A 22693-nucleotide genomic window follows, 5' to 3' on the forward strand; every position below is an offset into this window, starting at 1 on the left:
AATGTCCTGAAGTGGGCGCCTGGTGGCTCAGTTGGTTAAGCCCTCGGGTCATGATCCTGGAGTCCCGAATCAGGCTCCTAGCTCAGTGGGGAGTCTGCTTCTCCCTCTGAACCTTGGGTCTTCTCATGTACTCTCTCTCTCTCTCACAAATAAATAAATTAAATCGTTTTAAAAAGATGCCCTAAAGTAATACATTTTGAACTAAAATCTCTATTAACGTATTCATCCACACATTAAGAAGTATTTATCAAGAGGCTAGTATGTGTCATGAATATCTCACAAATTAACTGTGACTAAGACATAAAATGTTCGCTCTTGCTCGAAGAATTCATATTCTGGGGTGGGAGGCGAGAGGCAGAACGTGAACCAAAAGCAAACAAGATGATTTTTGACGGGATGGAGAAGTTCACTGAGTATAAACGAGAAAACGTTGTAAACTACCTATACTTCCCCAAGGTGACAGAGGCAGGGGGAGTTAGGTAATTTATGTGACATGAATTTAATGGCCTATTATAATGCCATGACATCGGTAACTATAACATGAAAAAAATACTTAGCCATATAATACAAGGGTCAAATTTAAAATTGTATGCGTACGTTGTTTGTCTATGTAAAACACCCGTGTTTTGATGCATGTGGACGAAAACTGCAAGGACCCAGAAGAAAAATAAAACGCTGCTGCGTGTATTCTTCGGAGTGATGGAATTACGGGGGCGTCTAACGGCTCCTGGTTTCGTTTTTTGATTTTCGTCTTATTGCTACCGCGTTAACACCAGACACCAGCCATCTACGGCATTCTCAGGGGACTTACCTTTGTGCAAGTCTTTAGAATTCAGAGACACGTGACAGGTTTGAAATAAAGCATGGGTTACCTCAGTGTGAAGTAAGGCAATAAAGCCAGGACTAAGAGTTTGACTTCGCAGAGCCTGGGGAGTTCAAGGCGCGACAACGGTGCTCCAGCCCGCGGTACACTCGCGTCAGCAAACGACCGGAAGAGGCGACGCTGAAGAACACGCCCGGCGCGGCGCGGAATAGTGACGCCTTGCGCCGGGCAGGAAGTGACGTCACTTCGGCACCACCGCTTCCGGTCCTCGTGGGGGTGGTTCTCGCGGAGACAGCCGACTCGGGACTGGTGTTGGCGCGCGTGCGGTGAATTCTTTAGCGAGTCGACCTCACTTCCCGCCGGATCATGGCCACCGACTCGTGGGCCCTGGCAGTGGACGAGCAGGAAGCGGCTGTCAAGTCGGTCAGTGGCTTCAGCTCCCGCGGGGCGAACGTAGCAGGGGCCCGATCGAACCCTGATGCGAGCCCAGGGAGCTAGCTACCCGGGTTGGGCAGGCTTGTGGCCCACATCTCCCTAGAGTTTGCTGCCGGGAATCACTTAGCCCCGATTTGCGCCTGGGTCGAAAGAGACCAACGTCGGCCTTGTACTGTTCATCTGGGCGGGTTAAAGACTTTTTTACCCAGTAGCAAGTTTTTTCCCACTTTGCTTTTTTTTTTTTTTTTTTCTGTTGCACTTCCTTTTCGGGCGTGGGGTTTGTAGGGAAATTTAGGTGCTAATTCTCTTGTCTGTTTTCTGAGTGATTCTGTGCTAAACATTGTTTTTCGGTTTGTGCTTAACATGGTTGTCAGTTTGTAGCTCTTTGAAGAATAACAGATTCAGGTTCAGATTTACTGTTTCAGTCTACTGCAGATGTCAGCGGGAGGCCCTTCAAGTTTCGTTGATGTTTGAAGCGACGTTTTATTTCATATACTGGTTATTTGATCAATGAAGACCCATTCAGCTTAAGGTCATTAGAGTGTAAACTGGCTTTCTGTTCTGATATCTTAGTTAAGGTTAGTTTAGTGATAATGATAATTGATTTTAATAGTTTGTGTTTGTTTGATAGTCTGAAGTCTTACCTAAGTTTTTTAATGGCTAAGTTACATTTTTTTCCCCAGTCATCCTTGATTACATTGGGAGGATTGTCAGTTTGTCAGCAAATGTTATGGGCTAAATCCAGTGGAGTATAAAAAGAATCTTTACAGTCTAGTTAGGAAGGTGAGAATGTGGGAAGTGCTGTGAAGATGGTAAGAATAATGTGATAAGTGATCTCTGAGTGGAAAGAGGCCGTTTATGAGTAGGAAATAGCGAAATTCCTTGTGAAAAAGTTTTTATTTCAAATGGATTTTAGAGAATGAATCATTTAGGAGAGAGGTGAATGGCATTTTAGGAGAAAATGCTCAGAGGGGCTGGACTTATCTAGAGAGCAAGAATCAGAACTCATTTTTGCTACAACTTCAGTTTATGGTTTGTAGTAGAAGCTGAGCAGAAAATACTATACAGTGTGGTTTGCAACTTTCATTGAAAACTTAAAGAGGAGAGACTTAACTTAGTTGATTTGGGGATTTTTCGGGAGGATATTGTTCAAGATTAGATCTGAGAGCTGTCAAGATTTATCGAACTACAGAGAATGTTAGAAGGAGTGATGTCCAAAGGAAAGGCAATCCCTGTGGCAGTCTAGCCCAGAGAGGGCGTATGTTCTTGGTTGGTGGAAGTGACAATGAAGAGATGGATTCAAGAGAATTGTGGCAGTATAAAGAGCAGGATTTAGGAAAAAGGCAAAGGTTGCTGTTTGCAGTCAGGAGCCCACAGGTGGTATTAGTAAAATGTTAATAACAGGACCAGGGAAGTGGGATGTTGGGCAAATTTTATATGGACGATGTTGGGTTCAGGTTTGGCTCTTCTTATTTTGAGATAAGGAGGTCTCTTGGTAGGTACCTGTGTTGGGAATCCCCAGGAATAGTCCAGGTTCAGTGATTTCCTGGGAAGACTCACAAGACCTAGCATATGTTTGTACTCACAGCTATGATTTATTACAATGAAAAAATACAAAGCAAAATTTGCAGAAGGAAAAGGCACATCTGGCAAAGTCCAGAGGAAACCAGGTACCAGCTTCCAAGAGTCCTCTCTTAGTGGACTTACATACTCAGCTTAATTTGAGTTTAAGTCCTGCAGCAGCTAATTGTAACAGCACATGTGAAGTATTGTCAGGGAAGGTCATTAGAGACTCAGTGCTCAGGGTTCTTATTGGGGGCGTGGGTGCTGTCACAAACTAACCCTCTGCCTAGCGTGTACCAAAAATCCAGACTTAGAGAAGGAAAGCAGGTGTTTAACATAAAGCACATGTTTTTACAAACAGTTTAGGCATAGCAAACCCCTCAGCAGTTCTAGGAATGGTGGGAACCCTTCAGAAGTCCAAGACCCCAGATGCGGGACAGGGGCCAGCCTTGCAAGCTGACTTTTCTAAGGATAGGAAACTGTTAGCTGTGTTATGTTTTCTGCACAGCACCAATCTTGCATTTGGAAATGTGGCATTGGAGTCAGGAGAAGAATCAGGGCAAGTAATAAAACAGGCTGTTTCCCACAAATAAATCAGAGAGTATGACAAAAGTTAAGGTTCTGGCATAGGAGGATTTAAAATCCACTATTTCACACCAGTTGGTTTCAAATCTTTTTAAGCCTATGACTCTAATCTAGCTGTGATACTACGAATATTGTAAATATAGGTCTAAACATACTTAGTATCTGGTTTTAATCAGTGTACTTCTCAGGAAGCTGTTATAAATAAATGTGTTACGACACTGCTTCCTAGGGGCGTCTAGGTGGCTCAGTCATTTGAGTGTGCGACTTTTAGTTTTTGGCTCAGTTCACGATCTCCGGGTTGTAGGATGTAGCCCTGTGTCGGGCTGGGATGCAGAGCAGAGTCAGCTTGGGATTCCCTCCCTTTCCCTTCCCCTCTGCCCCTACCCCCTGCATGCACAAGCTCTCTCTTTCTCTCTCTGTCTAAAAAAATAAAATCTTTAAAACAAAACACTGCTTCCTATTAGTTGGGGAAGACCATCCCCCCTTTTTTATTTTATCGTGTAGACTTGTGTACCTTAAGAATAATTCATGATATTAGGTTATGTGACTGTGCTCTCAAGTGTACAGGTAGTAGATGAAAATGACAGAAGAGGACAGAGAAAGCACAATGATAAGGATTCTACATTTACACACCGTGAGGATTTTTGTTAGGTTTAAGATTGTGTGGTCAAGGATATGCCTTGAGTCTTCCCTACATATAAAAACAGGTTTGGAGGGGAAGGAGAGGTCAGGAAGTTTAGTTTGGTTGCAGTTCTAGGAACCCTGATAAAAAATTCTGAGAGTTTGAATCAGTAGAAAGGACGTGATGCCAGTTCTCTTGCCACTATCATCTCTTCCAGCACAAATGGCTTCCGTTGTTGCCTCTTTTTGGCCAAATCACCAGTTTAATTCCTTCCTTTTCCCTGGTCAGCCAAAAACAAAAACCCAAAGGCAACCCTAAGAATCTTTTAGAGATATAATCTGACCCTTTTGCAGTTAGGGTTGTCATAGAGGTAGGTCTTCAGGCCTTGTTGAGAGTCTTTGAGTGCCTTAGAGTTCACCTCTTCATGGATCAGGGACTCTGGGACTAACAGAAAACATTAGCCACCCTTCAGGAGCTACTCTGTCAGTTTGGATAGGGGAAGGATGTTTTTATCATAACTGAAAACAGGTGTCCAGTGTCAAGGACAGTGCTTTCTGTGAGAGGCATAATTAATAATCAGAAGGGTCTCCTCACTTAAGATGAATACAGAATGAAGGAGAATGAGAGTTGACTGGCCTGCTTCTTTCCCATGGTGGAGTTACGTCTCAAGACAGGAATACTCATCTGCCAGTAGTATTTCCCTTGAATACAGCCTGATAAATGCTGACAAACTCTTAGATCTCTCTAGCTTCTAAGCTTGTCATCTTTTGTTAGCACATACATTTGTCAAACAAATTATAATACAGTAGATTTGGTTATGGTTTTCTTTTCCATCAGTCAGGCTTTGAGACTAATCAGCTTGGTTGCATTGGGCATACCAGACTGCCTTATTTGCATTTTCAGCCTATCGCAAGACTAGTCAGCTTCTTCAGATCCCTGTGTATTAGCCTAAAAATAGGGGTTAATCAGTGGATAAGTTCTGGTATAAAATACCTTCTCTGTTGTGTGCCAGCTTTCCCATTGGCCTTAGGGAAAGGGTGTCTATCTGCAGTAGTGTGTTGATCTGATTTTTCTCTGGAAGACCTGATTTTAAAGAGAGGAGTGGATATTCCCACTGTGTGAGGGTGGACTTCTCCCAAAGACCAAGAGTAGAGTCAGTTGAGGAGAGGGGGAATGGAGGAGGAAGTATTTCTCAAGTGGTAGTCGTCATAAGGATAATGAATGATTGTGTCAGTTGAGGGATCATGTTGAAGGAAGGGCTTGGGGTCTGTCTAGCACTGGATTGGAGGTGCTCTTCAGACCCTGGTAACATAGCTTTATAATACCCATACCTGTATCATACCCTTACTCTTAAGAATACCTTGAGTGTGGAAAAATAGTTCTCATGAGATCGGAAACTTCATTACAAATGTATAAATTATTGGTCTGCTTGCACTTTCATTTGCAGCTTAGGAAGCAAGTTTGCATTGACCAGGACTAGTGGCCAAAATAAAAAATCTTTCGTTCAAGTTTCCAAAATATTCTAAATCAGGAATATGAATTTGTTGATTCTTTCATCAAAAATAAATAACTTTTTGGGGTGCTTGGATGCCTCAATGGGTTAGGCCTCTGCCTTCGGCTGGGGTCATGATCTCAGGGTCCTGGGATCAAGCCCTGCGTCAGGCTCTGCTCAGCAGGGGGCCTGCTTCCTCTTCTCTCTCTCATCTCTGCCTGCCTCTCTGCCTACTTGTGATCTCTGTCAACTAAATAAATAAGATCTTTTAAAAAAAATAAAATAACTTTTTAACCTAATTCATAATGGAAGTGGTTGATAAAGCAGAAAAGAAAGCTATAATTTATTTGCTAAGTGTTTACCCACCACAGCGTGGGTTTCAGGACTAAAAGCTGAGATGGTATTGTTTTTTACCATATCCAGAAGGAAAACTGAGTGTGTCCGCTATTGAAAGGCTATCATAGGTATTTAATGAAGGCAGATGTTCTAGAAAGAGCATAAGTTGAAAGAAAAGTAGAGGTTGGAGACTGCTGTCAAACTTTTTTCCCATCTGGGGCGCTTGGGTGGCTCAGTCATTAAGCGTCAGCCTTGGCTCAGGTCAAGATCCCAGGGTCCTTCTCAGTGGGAAGCCTGCTTCTCCCTTTCCCACTCCCCCTGCTTGTATTCCCTCCCTTGTGCACATTTTCTGTCTCTGTCTCTCAAATAAATAAATAAAATCTTAAAACAAAACTTTTTTTTCCCATCTGCTCTGTTAGTCCCCTCCCCTTTTAAGGTTCTTGAGGATGTGAAATGATGTCTTCACCCAACCTTGTAGGATTTCTGCTTGAGCAGGGCAACTCCCTGAATATAAGTGCTACTAGACTTTCACTAGGGAACTTCTCTTTGCTCAAGGGATTTCCTTTCCTTTAATTGGGTCATTTGCTTAACTCTGTTTCCTTTTATTTCCATTCAGATGAGTAATTTGCAAATCAAGGAAGAAAAAGTCAAACCAGATACCAATGGTGAGTCACTTGTAACTACTAGGTGGATACACACTCTAAGCGTGCTCTCTTGCTTTCCTGCTTTGCAGTAGTAGCTGCTGCGTGAAAAGGCCTTTCACTTAACATTATGTTTCGCAAATGATGGCACTGTATTTAAGAGCCAGTAAATTCCGTTGCTGAAGAGGATACATTAGTTCTACAGATTTCACCTAGTCTCTGGCTCCTGCCACTGTTCTTTTGGTGGTGTTTCTTTACATTTTTAACTTAATTTTTTGAAAAAAATCTGGGTTCAAAATTCAGCGTGTAAACAGGTAAAAAGCTTCCTTTTTATCCCGGAAGGTCATTGAGCCAGTTGTTACTCTCTGTTAGTTTGGTGGGACTGCCATTCCAGGTCACAGATTGAGTGGTTTAAACAGTCCAAGTTTCTTGTCTCACAGTTCTTGAGGCCAGAAATCTGAGATCAAGATGTCAGTAGGGTTGGTTCCTTCTGAAGTTTTCAGAACTTAATGTTCAAGTCTTTAATCGATTTTGAGTTAATTTTTGTATGTGGTTAAGATAGCGGGCCAGTTCTGTTCTTCTACATGTAGCTGTCCATTTTTCCCAACACCGTTTCCTGAAGAGACTGTCCTTTCTCTGTTGTGTATTCTTGGCTTCTTTGTCATACATTAGTTGACTGTGTATGCATGGGTTTATTTCTGGTCATGGTTTATTCCATTGGTCAGTGTGTCTCTTGTTATGCAAGTACCATACTGTTTTAATTATATAGCTTTGTAATATAGTTTGAAGCCAAGGAGTATAATGCCTCCAGCTTTGTTTTTCTTTCTCGAGATTGCTTTGGGGGGTGGGGGCAGAGGTTGCTTTGGCTGTTCAGGAGTTTTGTGGTTGCATACAAATTTTTAAATTGTTCTATTTGTGTGAAGAATGCCATTGGAATTTTGATAGGATTTGCACTGATTTTGTGTGTTGCTTTTGGTATATGGACACTTTAACAGTATTCTTCCAATTCATGAATAAGGAAAACCTTCCTATTTATTTGTGTCTTCAGTTTCTTTCATTCATGTTTACAGTGTTTAGTACACAGGCCTTCCACCTTCTTGGTTAAATTTATTCCTAGGTATTTAATTATTTTTAATGTAATTATAAATGGCATTTTTTCCTTAATTTCTCTTTCCAATAATTCATTATTTGTGTATAGAAACTTGCCATATTTTTGTGTATCAATTTTTGTATCCTGCAACTTTACTAAATTCATTTATTGGTTCTAACAGTATTTTGATGGCATCTTGAGGCTTTTTGTACATAATATCATATCATCTGGAAATATTGACAGTTTTACTTTTTCCTTTCGAGTCCAACGCCTTAACCACTCGGCCATCCAGCCCAACACTACTTCTTCCTTTCCAATTTGGATGCCTTTTATTTTTTGTATCCATTTACATTTAATATAAATGGTGGGTTAAAATTGATATGGTGGGTTTAGTTAAGCAATTTTACTATTTGATTTGTTTGTCTTTCATATTTTCTCTACCTCTCTTTTCCTGCCTTTTGGTTTAATTGAATATCTTAGAATTCCACTTTAATTTATTGACATTTTAGCTATAGTCTTTGCATTATTTTATGACTTTTTTCAAGATTTCTTCGTATAAGTCTTGCATACCTTTTGTTAACTTTATTTCTGGGTGCAGGATTTCATCTTTTTAATTGCTATTATAAATAGGATCTTTTTAGTTATATTTCTGTATTTATGAAAGCTGCTGATTTCTATTTACTTCTTTTGTACTTAGCTTTTTTTTTTTATCTTTTGCTCAGATATATTATTTTATAGTCATTTTTAAGTTAATACTTAGTCCTGCAGGTTTACAATCCTGTAATCCACAAAAAGTGATTTTACCTCTTCCTTTTAATTTTCAATTAAACAATTAATTTTAATTGTTATTTTTCAATTAATTGTTAATTTTCAATTTTCAAATTTTAACAATTGTTAATTTTCAATTAACCAATTTTCAATTGTGTTTGCTAAAATAATAGTATATTTTAAAATAGGATAAGGAAGTCAGAGGTGACATATTCTGATCAGTATGAAGTCAGCCAACATATCTGGAAAGTTGAAATTTTCGTATGTGCTTTCTAGGAATAAAAACCCATTAAATATAAAGAAATGCCAAATATTTACATTTTGATCACTTATGTAAGATTCAGTATTTATGTTGTCACACCTTTCAGATGGGTTTGAAATTTGCCTTTATGATGACACCTGTTTTCTTGTGTAGGTGTTATTAAAACCAATGCCACTGCAGAGAAAACAGAAGAAGAAGAGAAAGGTAATTACTTTTTAAAACACTGTAGCAAGAAACAACATGTGACCCAAGATTTGCCTTTCTGGAGACAGAGGCACTAGATCAAAGAGATGTAGAGGAATCACAAAGGAGATTGAGAAGCAGTCAGTGAGGCGGAAGGAGAACCAAAAGAGAGGGATATCCAGAGACCAGAAGGAAGTGTTTCAAAAGTAGGTAGTCAAATATAGATAATAAATCGATTAGGAAGATATACAAATGGATTGTTCACTTGATTTAGCACTGTAGAAGCCACTGGTGTGCTCAACAAGGGCCTTTGAGGTCTCAAGCGCAGAGGCTAAATACAAAAGCCTATTCAGTGTACATTTAGCAGAAGGGGGGGACAGGAAGTGGGGACAATGAGCATAGACAGCCTTTTCAGGGAATGTCCTATAAAGGGGAGTAGAGAAATAGGACAGCAACTGGATGGCAATGAGGACTAAAGGAAGAAGCAAGTTCATAATGAAATGTTAAAATGTGTGCACATGCAGTAGGGGAATGTTCCAGGGGAAGGGAAAGCTGATAATGCAAGACAGAGTTAGTGTGGGGAGAAATATCCTTATAGGCAAAAGGGGCTGGGACCTGTTGCACCAATGCAGGGGTTAGCCTTAAGCACAGGCTTTTCCTTCCCAGGTTACCAGAGGGGACATAGAGTATGCACACAAAGCAGGTGGGTGTGTAGGTGTGTTACTGCAGTGTCTGAGGTGCTTCTGATCAATTGTACATCTCTGTGAAGATGTACAAGTGGTTCATCAGATGAGTGAGAAGGAGGAGGGATGAGAAGAGAGGTGGAGGTGGAGATCCGAGAGGAGTGAATGAGGAGAGAATAGAAACAAGAAGACTTACAGGGCAGGGCAGCCCAACTGAGGCTGGTGGTCAAGAATCTAAAGCGATTCTTTAGACACTGTCGGTGTCGGTGTGATTGTTTTTCTCCAGTTGTGCTCAGCGGCCCAGGTGCTGGTGCAGAGCCAGGGAGAAAGAGAGATTCCATGAGGGTGGGTTTGCCAAGTGAGTATGAAAGCAATCTGCTGGTTTCTTCCTGACAGAGGACAGAGCTGCCCAGTCCTTACTCAACAAGCTGATCCGAAGCAACCTGGTGGATAACACAAACCAGGTGGAAGTCCTGCAGCGGGACCCGAACTCCCCGCTCTACTCCGTGAAGTCCTTTGAGGAGCTTCGGCTGTGAGTGTCTGTTCCCTGGAACAGCTGTTCCTTGTTGGTCCCGCCTTTCTAAAACTGAGCATCTCAGAGATTTTTTGGGAATTTTACTTTTTGCCTTTATTTTTAAGAATCTTAATGTATTTACTTCTTTGATTAGTTAATAATTCACATGATTCAAAAGTGAGAAAGTACGGAAAAGTTTACGGTGATGGTTTTCCCTCCCACCCTTGTCTCTTGGCTACCCAGTTCTCCTCCTCTTGGGAGGGATTTTTAAATGCCACAAATTTATTCATCATAGCTGAAAGTCTTTTTTCTTTTATGCTCTTAGAACTTTCAATAAAATATTGGCTGACAGGTGATTTCTGGATGTCAGGAACATTTCTTATTAGGTAAGCCCTTTCGTTAGACTATAGGGTTTACGGTCTTGAGAACACTTTATCTGCTTTTACATAATCAGTCAAAAGAGCCTATGCAGGATTCCTAGTACCTACGGCGGAAAGCAGCCTTCAGTATCCTGGAATTTAAAACAAAAACAAACAACAACAAAAAAAAACTAATTCAGAACCCAGAATTAAGCCACAAGGGAGCACTTTTATGGCACTGTGCTAAGAATGACTTCTAACATCTGTTTATTTTAAAGGCAGAATTGTGGAAGGTCATACCAAGTTTTTTTGTTTCTCTCAGCGTATTAGTAAAGAAGTATTTATGAATCCTTGGTTTATAGACATACTACTGAGCTGGGTGTCGTGAGTAACATAAGACGTAACTACCGTTCTTGCTGCCTGCCGGGACCGAAATCACAGACAGAAAATAGCTGGTGAACAAGAAAGTGGTGGAATTAATAGATTCTTTGCCTTTATCAGCAGAATCTATAGTATGCCCACTGTGGGCTAATAAAGGCTACATTCTTGCCAGCTTATTACCACTGCTTTAAGTAAGAGACATTTAAACTATGAGAGCTGAATAAAACCAAATCAAGTCATTATTAAACTGTTAGCTAAGAACAAGTTTTTTAAAGCATGGCTTTTTTTTTTTTTTTTTTTTTTTTTAATGTTCTTAGGATATTATATTTTTCTATGTGTATTCCCTCCGTCAGGGGCTTCATTGAGCAAATCTGTCATCTCTGCCTCTGTTTATAAACTAGATCAGGACAGCAAGTTGTGCTCTTTTGTTTCCCGAAGCGACAGTTTGCTTTTCCAAGGATTGATGGTTTTTAAACCCCATTTCTTTTAAAGGACTTGAACTCCCAGTCCAACCAGTGAGGAACTGTCCTCTCTGAAAAGTCAAGTTCTCTCTGATTTAGTAGCTGTTGGCTAGAGGAAACAAAAAATGAAACTTAAGTTGCCTTGCTTTGTTTTTGTACTTAACATTTTTTAATTAATCTGCAAAATAAGAGAAAAATAATGAACCACCGGAAGCTCTTGGGTCATTCAGATCTTCATCAGTTGTGACTTTGTTTCCTTAGCAACCAAATCAAAATCTGCCAAGATTCATATCCTTTTCTTCCAAACAGAAGACACCAGAGGTTATGCTTTCAGGTCTTTTGTATCTGAGAACCAACATATGCCAGAAGAATTTGCCATTTAGAGAGCCTGTTAACTCCAAGGAGGGCTCAGAGAACAGAAGTCTTGACTTGGTTTGACTCTTCTTTACAGTCTGGTGGGATTTTTGTGGAACACCCTGTCAGTGTGGAGGTAGCAGAGAGCTAATTGTAAATGAAATGGAAGAGCAACTTGAGGGGCGCCTGGGTGGCTCAGTGGGTTAAGCCTCTGCCTTCAGCTCAGATCATGATCCAGGGTCTTGGGATCGAGCCCCATATCGGGCTCTCTGCTCAGTGGAGATACTGCTTCTCCCTCTCCCTCTGCCTGCTGCTCTGCCTACTTGTGCTTTTTATTTCTGTGTCATAAATAAATAAAATCTTAAAAAAAAAAAGAAGAAGAAGACGACCAACTTGAATTTGATATTTGTTGTGCATCTACTTACATAAGCTGGTGCTTTCCTATTCTTCATTTTTAACTAGACATAATAACTAAATGTGAACATTTGGAAAGTTAAGTATGGTAATTAAACACTCCTACCTATTTACTATAGATCCGGTAATAGAAACTGGTTGAAACAATTTTCTTCTTTTTTTTTTAAGATTTTATTTAGCGAGAGAGGGAACACAAACAGTGGGAGAGAGAGAGGGAGAAGCAGGCTTCCTGCTGAGCAGGGAGCCCAATGCGGGTCTCCATCCCAGGACTCGAGCTATGACTTGAGCCAAAGGCAGTCGCTTAACAGCCTAGCCACCCCGGTGTCGCAGTTTTCATATTTCTTGACTGTCCTAAGTATTTGCACAGCTGGCTTTGAAAGGACCGTGGAATACAAAATGACTGTGGTTCAGTTTAACATCTGCCTCCAGAAATTAAAACTGAATCTCATTCCTTAAGGGGACTTCTGTATGTTACTGGTATAGTAAGCAGTATATTTTTAACTATGTCTTTTATAATTCATTTTATGCAAATTATAAGATTGATATGAATTAATACATACCACTCTTGAAATATTCAGGGAACATTTGTCCCCCACGACCAGTCATATTTGTGGATCTGCTGAAAGCATGAATTTTTCCAAGAACTGAAGCTAGTCTGTATTTTCGGAATTGCACAAGAGTTGCAGATTAAGGGGCACCTGGGTGGCTCATTTGGTTACGCCTTCGGCTCAGGTCATGATCCCAGAGTCCTGGGTTCAAGCCCTGCATCAGGCTCAGTGGGGAGCCTGCTTCTCCCTCTTTCCTCTGCCTGCTGCTCCCCCTGCTTGTGCTGTCAAATGAATAAAAATAAAACCTTAAAAAAAAGAGTTGCAGATTAAGATTTAGTAGGAAAAGATGGTGGCTTGGTTTCATTTTAGATATTTTTTAAGGCATTAGAAAAATACGTCTGACAAAGATAGGAAACATTCTTTGCTAGATTTAGGGAAAGCTAAAATTCTAGGCTTTTAAAACAATTTGAGTGACTAGGAATCCATTCTTTCTCTCCCTGGCTTCCTAGGAAACCACAGCTTCTCCAGGGAGTCTATGCCATGGGCTTCAATCGACCATCCAAGATACAAGAGAACGCATTACCCATGATGCTTGCTGAGCCGTGAGTATGCAGGATTTGGTTTAATGTCTTATACCAATAACTGTTAACTCTACTTGAGAATAAGATGGTATGTCTGGGACAGCATGTTTCTTCAGGAAAACCACTTGAGCAAGTGCAGAGAGTCATTTGAAATTTGGTACAGCTTCTGCCTTTCCACTTAACAGTAAAAACTGATGGGGTGCTTGGGTCGCTCAGTCGGTCAAGCATCTGGTACTCTTGGTTTCAGCTCAGATTGTGATCTCAGGTCATGAGCTCAGGGTTGTGAGGTCCAGCTCCACACAGGGCTCCACAGTTAGCATGGAGTCTGCTTGAGACTCTCTCCCTTTCCCTCCCTCCCTCTGCTCCTCTTCCCACTCCCATACCCACTTGCATGCTCACGCTTTCTCTCTCTATCTCAAATAAATAAAATCTTTTTTTTTTTTTTAAGATTTTACTTATTTATTTGACAGAGAGATCACAAGTAGGCAGAGAGGCAGGCAGAGAGAGAGGGGGGGAGAAGCAGGCTCCCTGCTGAGCAGAGAGCCTGATGTGGGGCTCGATCCCAGGACCCTGAGATCATGACCTGAGCCAAAGGCAGAGGCTCAATCCATAGAGCATGTGACTCTTGATATCGGGGTCGTAGGTTCGAGCTCCATATTGGGTGTAGAGATTACTTTAAAAAATTAAATCTTTAAAACAGCGGCACTTGGGTGGCTCAGTTAGTTAAGTGGCTCCCTTTGGCTCAGGTCATGATCTCAGGGTCCTCTCATTGAGCCCCACATCAGGCTCCCTGCTCAGTGGGGAGTCTGCTTCTCCCTCTCCCACCGCTCAATGTGTCCACACTCTTGCTCCCAAATAAATAAAATCTTTAAAACAAACAAAACTGATGAAGAGAGCTAATGTTGCTGTTCTGTGCAGTTTTTAAATTTGGGGTTTTTTTGAAAAATATTTCTTTGAGACATCATGCACATGAGTGAGTGCAGGGAGGGGCAGAGGAGGAGAGAAACTTCAGCAGTAGAAAATTGGCATCCGGGCACCTGGGTGGCTCAGTGCGTTAAGCCGCTGCCTTCGGCTCAGGTCATGATCTCAGAGTCCTGGGATCGAGTCCCGCATCGGGCTCTCTGCTCAGCGGAGAGCCTGCTTCCCTCTCTCTCTCTCTGCCTGCCTCTCCATCTACTTGTGATTTCTCTCTGTCAAATAAATAAATAAAATCTTAAAAAAAAAAAAAAAAAAGAAAGAAAAGAAAATTGGCATCCTACTCTATGTAGTAACCTGTTCCATTCAACTCCATTATTTTTATTATTTAACGACAAAAATTCTTCCCATTTCCCTGACTGGGTTACGTTAAATAAAATGTGAAAGTTCCCTTTAAAGCATCTGTTTGGCTTGGTGTCTTGTATTTTCGTAAAGAAGGGAAGGGGAACACACAGAGGGAGCCAAGTCCTGGAGACGCATTATAGCTCGGCAGAAAATACCTTCGGGGATTTGCCTCAGCACAGAGTTTACCTGCAGTGTTAATTTCCATGGGGCCCCTAGGGTACAAAACTTGGGTACGCTGGCTGTGCTGGAGTCTAGAGTGAAGATTCTTGGCATGAACACAGCTAAATCATTATGTCCCTTAATATTTAAGCAGTTTTTTGACAACATATAAAAAATATATCATTGTGTTCAGTGCAGAATACCTGGACTAAAGGGAGAAAGTTCTGCATGCCTACCATCCAAAAAGAACTTTTGATACCGTATTGTGTTTAAACAGTATTATTTTCATTTCTATTCTTTCTTGATCCAGCCCCCAAAACCTGATTGCCCAGTCTCAGTCAGGTACTGGTAAAACGGCTGCCTTCGTCCTGGCCATGCTCAGCCGAGTGGAACCAGCAGAGAAATACCCCCAGGTGAGGGCTGGGGGATCCTGAGGGCTTGCCTGCCCTGGGCAAGGCAGTGCCATACGGTGGGAGGTTAATGGTGGTGCCCCTAAAGGGGTCTAAATGTTTCTTGTGGCTCAGGCAGAGCCAGGTCATGCACTAGGCCACAGTCTGGGTAGAATTCATTCAGCAGCAGTCTTCAACAGTGGCTTCCGAAGGCATCCCCCCATCCAGGGCTCCCTGCTGTAGGTTTGGGTCTACAGCTGAAAAGTGGGCCTGGTTGGAAAGGATGTGGTTCCCTGCACTTTTTAGTGGTGGTAAAGTCAGCGTGTTGTTACTTTAGGTCCTGTTGTCTATTACTGAAAGGCTCTTCTGAACTCAACCTTTATGATCTCCCTGTTAGTGTCTGTGCCTCTCCCCAACATATGAGCTGGCGCTTCAAACGGGAAAAGTGATTGAGCAGATGGGCAAATTTCATCCAGAACTAAAGCTTGCTTATGCTGTTCGAGGCAATAAATGTAAGTATAAAGGCCTGAGACCTAAGCAGTGAGCAGGATAGGGTGGTTGGGTGTTTGAATTTTGAAGGTATGATAATATTAAATTTTCTGGTTCAGTTGACCTTAGGGCCCACTGCATCACTTTCAGGAAATCTGTTTTAAACTTGCTATTTAACAGTCGTTTCTACTCCTTTTTTTTTTTTTTTTTACTCTTAAACGATTTTGAGTTGTTGTAAAAAATCTTTGTATGAGTCATGGAGTTCTTAAAGTCTGGCGTTCTTCCCAGAGAAAACAGGGTTTTGAATTCAGCATGCAGAGTTCTTGAAGCTGCTTATTACTAACAAGGGATTAGTAGGTGTGAGGATGGTAGGTTGGAGTCATATCCCTTTGTTTAAAGACAAGCACAGCCTTAGTAAGAGTAAATGAGGAGCATGTACAGATAACTTGGTCTTATCAAAACCAGAAATCCTTCCACCATTTTTTTCTCCCATGTCTTTTATAGAATGTCATATAGAGAACATGGAGTAAAGTGGAGAGGAGGGGCAGGTAGAAAATGGTTCATTAGAAAGTTATCAGAGTATATAAAACTGTAAGTCAGTAAGGAAAAAGTAAGCAGTCTAAATAAGGAAAGAGTCTAATAGTAAGAGGCCCGGTTAAACAGACTCCTCACAAAAGCCTCATTTGTCATCAGGGAAATGTAAGTTAAAACCACCGTATGCCTCTCAGACGGGCAGAAGTGAAGAAGTCTGATGATACTAAGTATTGATGGAGATGTCCAAAAACTGGAATGCCCATACATTCCTGGTAGGGAGTAGACAATGGGACAGTCATTTCTGGAAGCAGTTTGGCATTGCTTACAAAAACTATGACAGACCACCCTTTGACCCAAGCAGTTTATATTTGCCTAGAGCAGTGGTCCTCAAACTTTTTGGTTTCTTTCTTTCTTTTTTTAAGATTTTATTTATTTATTTGACACAGAGAGAGATCACAAGTAGGCAGAGAGGCAGGCAGGGGGCGGGGGGAGCAGGCTCCCCGCTGAGCAGAGAGCCCGATGTAGGGCTCGATCCCAGGACCCTGGGACCATGACCCGAGCCAAAGGCAGAGGCTTAACCCACTAAGCTCCCCTAGTGCCCCTTCTGATGCTTGAATATCCCTGCATATGTGTTTTTTCCCACATATTAATATACAACAGGCTTAATTCCTAATCATGGAGTATTGGTCACAGGCTATGCACATTAGTAATGTCGACAGGTGATTGTACCGGTTCAGCTCCCACCAGCTGTAATTCGAAAGTAATATGTTTTGTTTTGTTTTGGTTTGGTTTTTAAAGATTTTATTTGTTTATTTGACAGACAGATCACAAATAGGCAGAGAGGCAGGCAGAGAGAGAGAGGAGGAAGCAGGCCTCCGGCTGAGCAGAGAACCGGATGCGGGGCTCAATCCCACGACCTGGGATCATGACCTGAGCCGAAGGCAGAGGCTTTAACCCACTGAGCCACCCAGGCGCTCCAAGTAATATGTTTTTTAAACGAGAGAATTTGTACTTAGGAAAACTGTCTACACATTAGAATGTCTAACAAAGCAAAAATGCGTTAGGCCAGGATCCTGGGGCTCACAAGTACCAACTAAAGAAAAACCTATGAACCGTGAGTGAATGTATGGTGGGAAGTGAGTAAGAGTGATGTTGAGGAGAATGAGCAAGTTGATGTTGAATCACAGGAGGAAACAGGAAGGAGATGTGATGCTTATTGAGGGTTCACTGCAGAGGATTGAATCCTGACCACAATGCAGTGAGATGGGTGCCATTGTGCCTGCTTTACAAGAACCCAAGACGTTCGGGTAACACTCCTATATATGTGTTTTGACATCTGGAGTTAACTTGTTTTACTAACTCTGGAAGGATGGGCAAAGCTTTGATTTCCAAAGCTGGCTTTGCCACGGAAATCCCCTCAGAAAACATCTTGTCTCCACAGTGGAACGAGGTCAGAAGGTCAGTGAGCACATTGTCATCGGCACCCCTGGGACTGTTCTGGACTGGTGCGCCAAGCTCAAGTTCATTGACCCCAAGAAGATCAAGGTGTTTGTTCTGGATGAGGCTGACGTGATGATAGCTACTCAGGGCCACCAAGATCAGAGCATCCGCATCCAGAGGTAGGAACTCTTGAGTCAAGAGGAACTTCTCAGCCTCCTGATCTGCAGCATCTTCTCCTTTTACTTCAAACACCTCTTCTTGCTCCTGTCGGGTTCTTTATCTAGTACCTCCAGAAGCATTTGTTTGATGGGCCACTTCCTCATCAGCACTGACTGGGGTTGAGGAAGGAGACTTAGGGAATCTAACCCCAGCCCCATTCCTGCCCCGTGGCTGCTCTCACCTCTTCCCCGCTGTTCTCCTCCCGCTTTCGCTGTTTTCCTGGGCACGTAGCCCATGCAAGCCCCGGGCCGCTGTCTTCTGTTCGTTCCAGAAAAGACTCGGGATCATGCCCCGTCCCTGGGTCTTCCCTTGCAGGATGCTGCCCAGGAACTGCCAGATGCTGCTTTTCTCTGCCACCTTCGAAGACTCTGTCTGGAAGTTTGCCCAGAAAGTGGTCCCAGACCCAAACATTATCAAGTTGAAGCGCGAGGAGGAGACACTGGACACCATCAAGCAGTATTACGTGCTGTGCAATAACAGAGATGAGAAGTTCCAGGCCTTGTGTAACCTGTATGGGGCCATCACCATCGCTCAGGCCATGATCTTCTGCCATGTGAGTAGCAGTGGCAGCAGCAGCTCTGGAGGGTGTGCCAGCCCCTCCTCTCAGCCAGCGCCACCTCAGTGCTGAGGCGGGCCAGCTGTCCTGTGTGGCCAGAAAGGAAATGATGAATCACCTCCACCTGCCCCAGGGAGTATTCTCAGACTTAACTAACGAGTTATGAGGGAAAGTCAAGATTTGAACCTTCTTTGGTCCCGCTTCTTTGAAATAACTTGGAAAAAACTCCAAATAACATCCAGTGAAATAATTATATAAAACATTAGAGACTTTTGGCTCACACCACACACTTCCTAGCGGAACACTAAGATGATTTAAGTAATTAATCTAAAAAAATGACAGGGCTAGAAGTATTTTTGAAATTGGTAAGCCTACCCTGATGACTGAACTCAGCAGGTCTTCATGTACTTTTAATGGCAACAAGCCACTTTTTGCTGTTATCTTTTTCTTTAACAAGTCTCTTCATTTAAAACAATTCTGGGGGCGCCTGGGTGGCTCAGTGGTTAAGCCGCTGCCTTCGGCTCAGGTCATGATCTCGGGGTCCTGGGATCGAGTCCCGCATCGGGCTCTCTGCTCAGCAGGGAGCCTGCTTCCTCCTCTCTCTCTCTCTGCCTGCCTCTCTGCCTACTTGTGATTTCTCTCTGTCGAATAAATAAATAAAATCTTTAAAAAAAAAAAAATAAAAAAAAAAAAAAATAAAACAATTCTGTTCTCCAGACCCGCAAGACAGCGAGCTGGCTGGCAGCAGAGCTCTCCAAAGAAGGCCACCAGGTGGCGCTGCTGAGTGGCGAGATGATGGTGGAGCAGAGGGCTGCGGTGATCGAGCGCTTCAGAGAGGGCAAAGAGAAGGTGCTGGTGACCACCAACGTGTGTGCCCGCGGTGAGCAGAGAATGTGTCTGTCCGCCAGGCCCCGGGTAGCCAGGGAGTCCTCTACGGGGCGCTCCGCCGGTTTGGGGGAGTCCACGTGGGCTTGGTTCTCTCCTGGAGATACCGGATTCCCCCCGCAGCTGAGAACTGTCACAGAAGCCAGAGGCTCTGATGTACTGGAAGGACACGGAGCAGCAGCTCACTGGCCCAGGATGGTGTCTGCTCTCTTTGGGGCCCCCACGGAGGTTTCGGCTGCGTTTTCTGATACTTGTGTCTAGCAGAAGCTCTCTCTCTCTCTTTTTTTTAAAGATTTATTTATTTAACAGACAGAGATCACAAGTAGGCAGAGAGGCAGGCAGAGAGAGAGGAGGAAGCAGGCTCCCTGCTGAGCAGAGAGCCTGATGCAGAGCTTGATCCCAGGACCCTGGGATCATGACCCGAGCCGAAGGCCGAGGCCTTAACCCACTGAGCCACCCAGGCGTCCCAGAGGCTCTCTTCTTGAGGTCGTAATTTTGTCAGCACTTGCCGAAGTTCTCTTTCCCTCTGGGTTCTGCTGCATGCCCCCGGTCCCCGAATCCCAGAGCCGGCCTGCCCCAGATGCTTCCTTCCAGCCGAAGCTGGTGTGTTCCAGCCTCACTTGGTGGGCAGGGATTTTCGGTTCCTGTTCTGACTGCTCTGCACCTGCCTTTCATGCAGGTATTGATGTCGAACAGGTTTCTGTCGTCATCAACTTTGACCTCCCCGTGGACAAGGACGGGAACCCGGACAACGAGACCTACCTGCACCGGATCGGGCGCACGGGCCGCTTTGGCAAGAGGGGCCTGGCAGTGAACATGGTTGATAGCAAGCACAGCATGAACATCCTCAACAGAATCCAGGAGCATTTTAGTGAGCGCCTGGGAATGGCCCCCGGGGAGGGGGGAAGGGTCGGTTGGTTCTCCCGTGGCCCTGAGAGAGGCCCGTGTCCTTGTCACACAGTCCCCTCCTTCCCTACAATATGGAAGTTCTCGAAGAGCACACCTGGCAAGTTTTCAGGGTCAGGGATGCAAAGGACAGTGCCCCCCTGGCCCGGCCGAGGGACCTAGGGCTCTCTCTGTCTCTCACTTGAGCACCGGGAGGCTTTGGGGTCAAGTGCAAGACTGCTGTGGCCAGAGGTATGGTCCTGTTCCTAGGCCGGGCAGAACGCTGTGTTTCCTCTCTCCCTGCCATGCTGTCCCTTTCCTGGGTGTGTGTCTCCATGGTAGACCTGCACTGATTTCTCTCTGAATTCTCATTTTCCTCCTCAGATAAGAAAATAGAAAGACTGGACACGGATGATTTGGACGAAATTGAGAAAATAGCCAACTGAGATGCTCCACCAGTCACCAGTGCCCACCCCGGCACTCCGCCTGCATGGGAGACCAGTGCTTTCACGGCACAGGCCTCGACAGTCACCACAAAGACAAAAGCAGAGGAGAGAGAAACTACCTACCTCATTTTAAATTACGTTTGGACTCGACAAAAATTGTGCAAATGATGGGGGAAGGTAGAAGGAAAATTTTGCATTTTGGAAAAAGTAGTCCTCCCCCTGCCCCTCCCCCCTTTTAAGCCATGGTTTTTCCCTATCTTTATAATAATCTGGTCGCTATGGATAATCACAGAGCCTAGGAATCCCTGCTTATTTTGTTGGTGGGGAGATAGGACCCGTCTCCCGCCCCTGCAGGAATGGTAGATGTAGAGTGCGAGAGAGACCTCACAGCACAGGTGTGCGGGCCCCGCTGCACAGATGGGAGTGAGGGGAGCAGCAGCAGAGAGACCCGTGAGCTTTCCCCCTTCTCAGTCCCTTCCTGGAGACCTGCTGCCAATGTCTCCTGCCCTTGAGGCCATCTTCCTTCTAAATCCAGTGACATTTCAGCTGATCCCTTTTACCTCTGTTCCCTGTGCCAGAGGATGTCCGTTTCTCTTTGGGTGAGCATCTTGGGTACTTTTGTAAATCTCCCAATTTAGAGAGCAACACAGAAGTCAGTGAATCTTCAGAGGGATTGGTCTGGCAAGGGTAGAACCCTTTCAGAATCTAGGCCTTCCTGTTCCTGCTGTTGCTGTGTCTGCTCAGGCACTGGTGGTCGGTCATGGCACCCAGGAGACACCAGGTGAGTTTCTGACACACACCTGGCCAAGTGAGTTGGGTCTTATCCACGGGGTTTCACACTGTGCCTGGAGTTGAGCAGCAGTGTTTGGAAAGGAAGTTAGGACCAAGTGGAAACTCTGATAGTGCTATTTATCTGTAATAGTGGACCTGTTGGCTACTTTGGTCATCTCTATGCATAAGGACAGATAAATTCGAGCTATACCCATCATTCATTATGTTCAGAAATTTTAAGGTAATTATGAAAGGCTTTACTAATCATGATTCATTTTTATTTGTATTTTTCTGCTAACTAGACTAATATATGCTCATTAAAAAAGGTGTGTGTGTGTATGTGTATATACATACATAAGGAGCAGGTGCTGTCTCTCCCCGCCTCTCTGGAATCACCATTGCTGGCATTTTGATGAACATCCGATAGTATTTCCTTCTGTTTACATATCAACGTTTTTACAAAAATGTGAACATCCTACTCAGGCTCTAGTGCACCGCGCCTTTTCACTCAATAGCGTTATCTTGGACGTGTCATGTCTAGCACATAGGCATATGCATTGTGTTCTTGGCTTCTCTAGTGACAGGCGTGGGAGGTGGCCACGGGGCCACGGCCCGCAGCCTCACTCACCTCTGCCCTGTGAAAGTCACTGTAGGATCTGTTCCTGGAAGTCCTGGTGCTGGGTCAGAGAGTGGAGACTTAGACGATTTTAATCCATTCCCAACTTACCCTACCAGAACGTTTTTACCAATTTACATTATTGTAGTGATAGCAAAAGTACCTATTTTCTTTCCTGCTGGCCAATCCTCTCTATTGTCAATTTTTACAAATTTGCCAGTTCGAGTAGCAAAAATAAATGACCTCATTGCATTCTGTATTTAGTGCACTTTGGCAAACTTTTTCAGTTTATTGGATATTTGTGTTTTTGCCCATTCTTGCCTCATCACTTTACTATTGAATGTCAGCCCTTAATGATTTTAAGCCACCGCTATTTTAAGGAAATGGGACTCTCTTGAGTGGTGGGTGTTTTCCTCATTTGTCTTTATAAACTCAATTTTCATAATATTACACAAAAGTTTAATGTTACTCAGATTTCATTTTTAAGAAATCTGGATTTATGCCATGGCTAGAAAAGTTTTCCTCATCCCTGTGGCATAAACCCCAATTTATCCTGTACTCATCCCAGTATTATAAATTATTTACTCATGTTTCCTGTGGCGGCAATTTTTGGGGAGTAAACCTTCTAAATTCCTGTAGATCTTTAAATGGTTTTCCCTGTTAATTTGCAGCAAGTGATTATGATGGTTGTCCTGAGAGTGAATGGATGGCAGAGCTGTGGGTGTGGGCTGGAGTCCATGCCCCCAGGGAATGAGAATACAGAGGGTCCCCTGGGAACGGATGTGAGGGAAGGAAGGGCTCGGTGTCCCTGCAGGTGTCACCAGGTGCAGGAGAGTGGCTGCAAGTACGGGAAGGATAGCTGCGAGCTGGAGGTGGGAGTGCGGTTTGG

The 22693-nt window shown here is 43.5% G+C and overlaps 1 protein-coding gene across 2 annotated transcripts; it reads left to right on the forward strand.

The window, feature by feature from the left end:
• Positions 1-1074: 1074 nt before the first annotated feature.
• DDX19A (DEAD-box helicase 19A) lies at positions 1075-22394 on the forward strand. Of its 2 annotated transcripts, XM_059152164.1 has the most exons (12): positions 1075-1246; positions 6473-6521; positions 8771-8821; positions 9880-10015; positions 13024-13116; positions 14885-14987; positions 15361-15475; positions 17428-17605; positions 17961-18198; positions 18919-19081; positions 19766-19957; positions 20356-22394. In XM_059152164.1, exons 1-12 carry the CDS (start codon positions 1190-1192, stop codon positions 20415-20417), a joined length of 1437 nt encoding a protein of 478 aa, XP_059008147.1. In that variant the 5' UTR covers positions 1075-1189; the 3' UTR covers positions 20418-22394. The 2 variants fall into 2 exon arrangements, with proteins under 2 accessions (XP_059008147.1, XP_059008148.1); XM_059152165.1 differs by lacking the exons at positions 1075-1246; positions 6473-6521; positions 8771-8821 and adding an exon at positions 10323-10383 and having other exon boundaries at positions 9878-10015.
• Positions 22395-22693: the final 299 nt, after the last annotated feature.

The sequence above is a fragment of the Mustela lutreola genome, chromosome 16 (genome assembly GCF_030435805.1).
Source record: "Mustela lutreola isolate mMusLut2 chromosome 16, mMusLut2.pri, whole genome shotgun sequence".
NCBI classification, from domain to species: Eukaryota; Metazoa; Chordata; class Mammalia; order Carnivora; family Mustelidae; genus Mustela; species Mustela lutreola.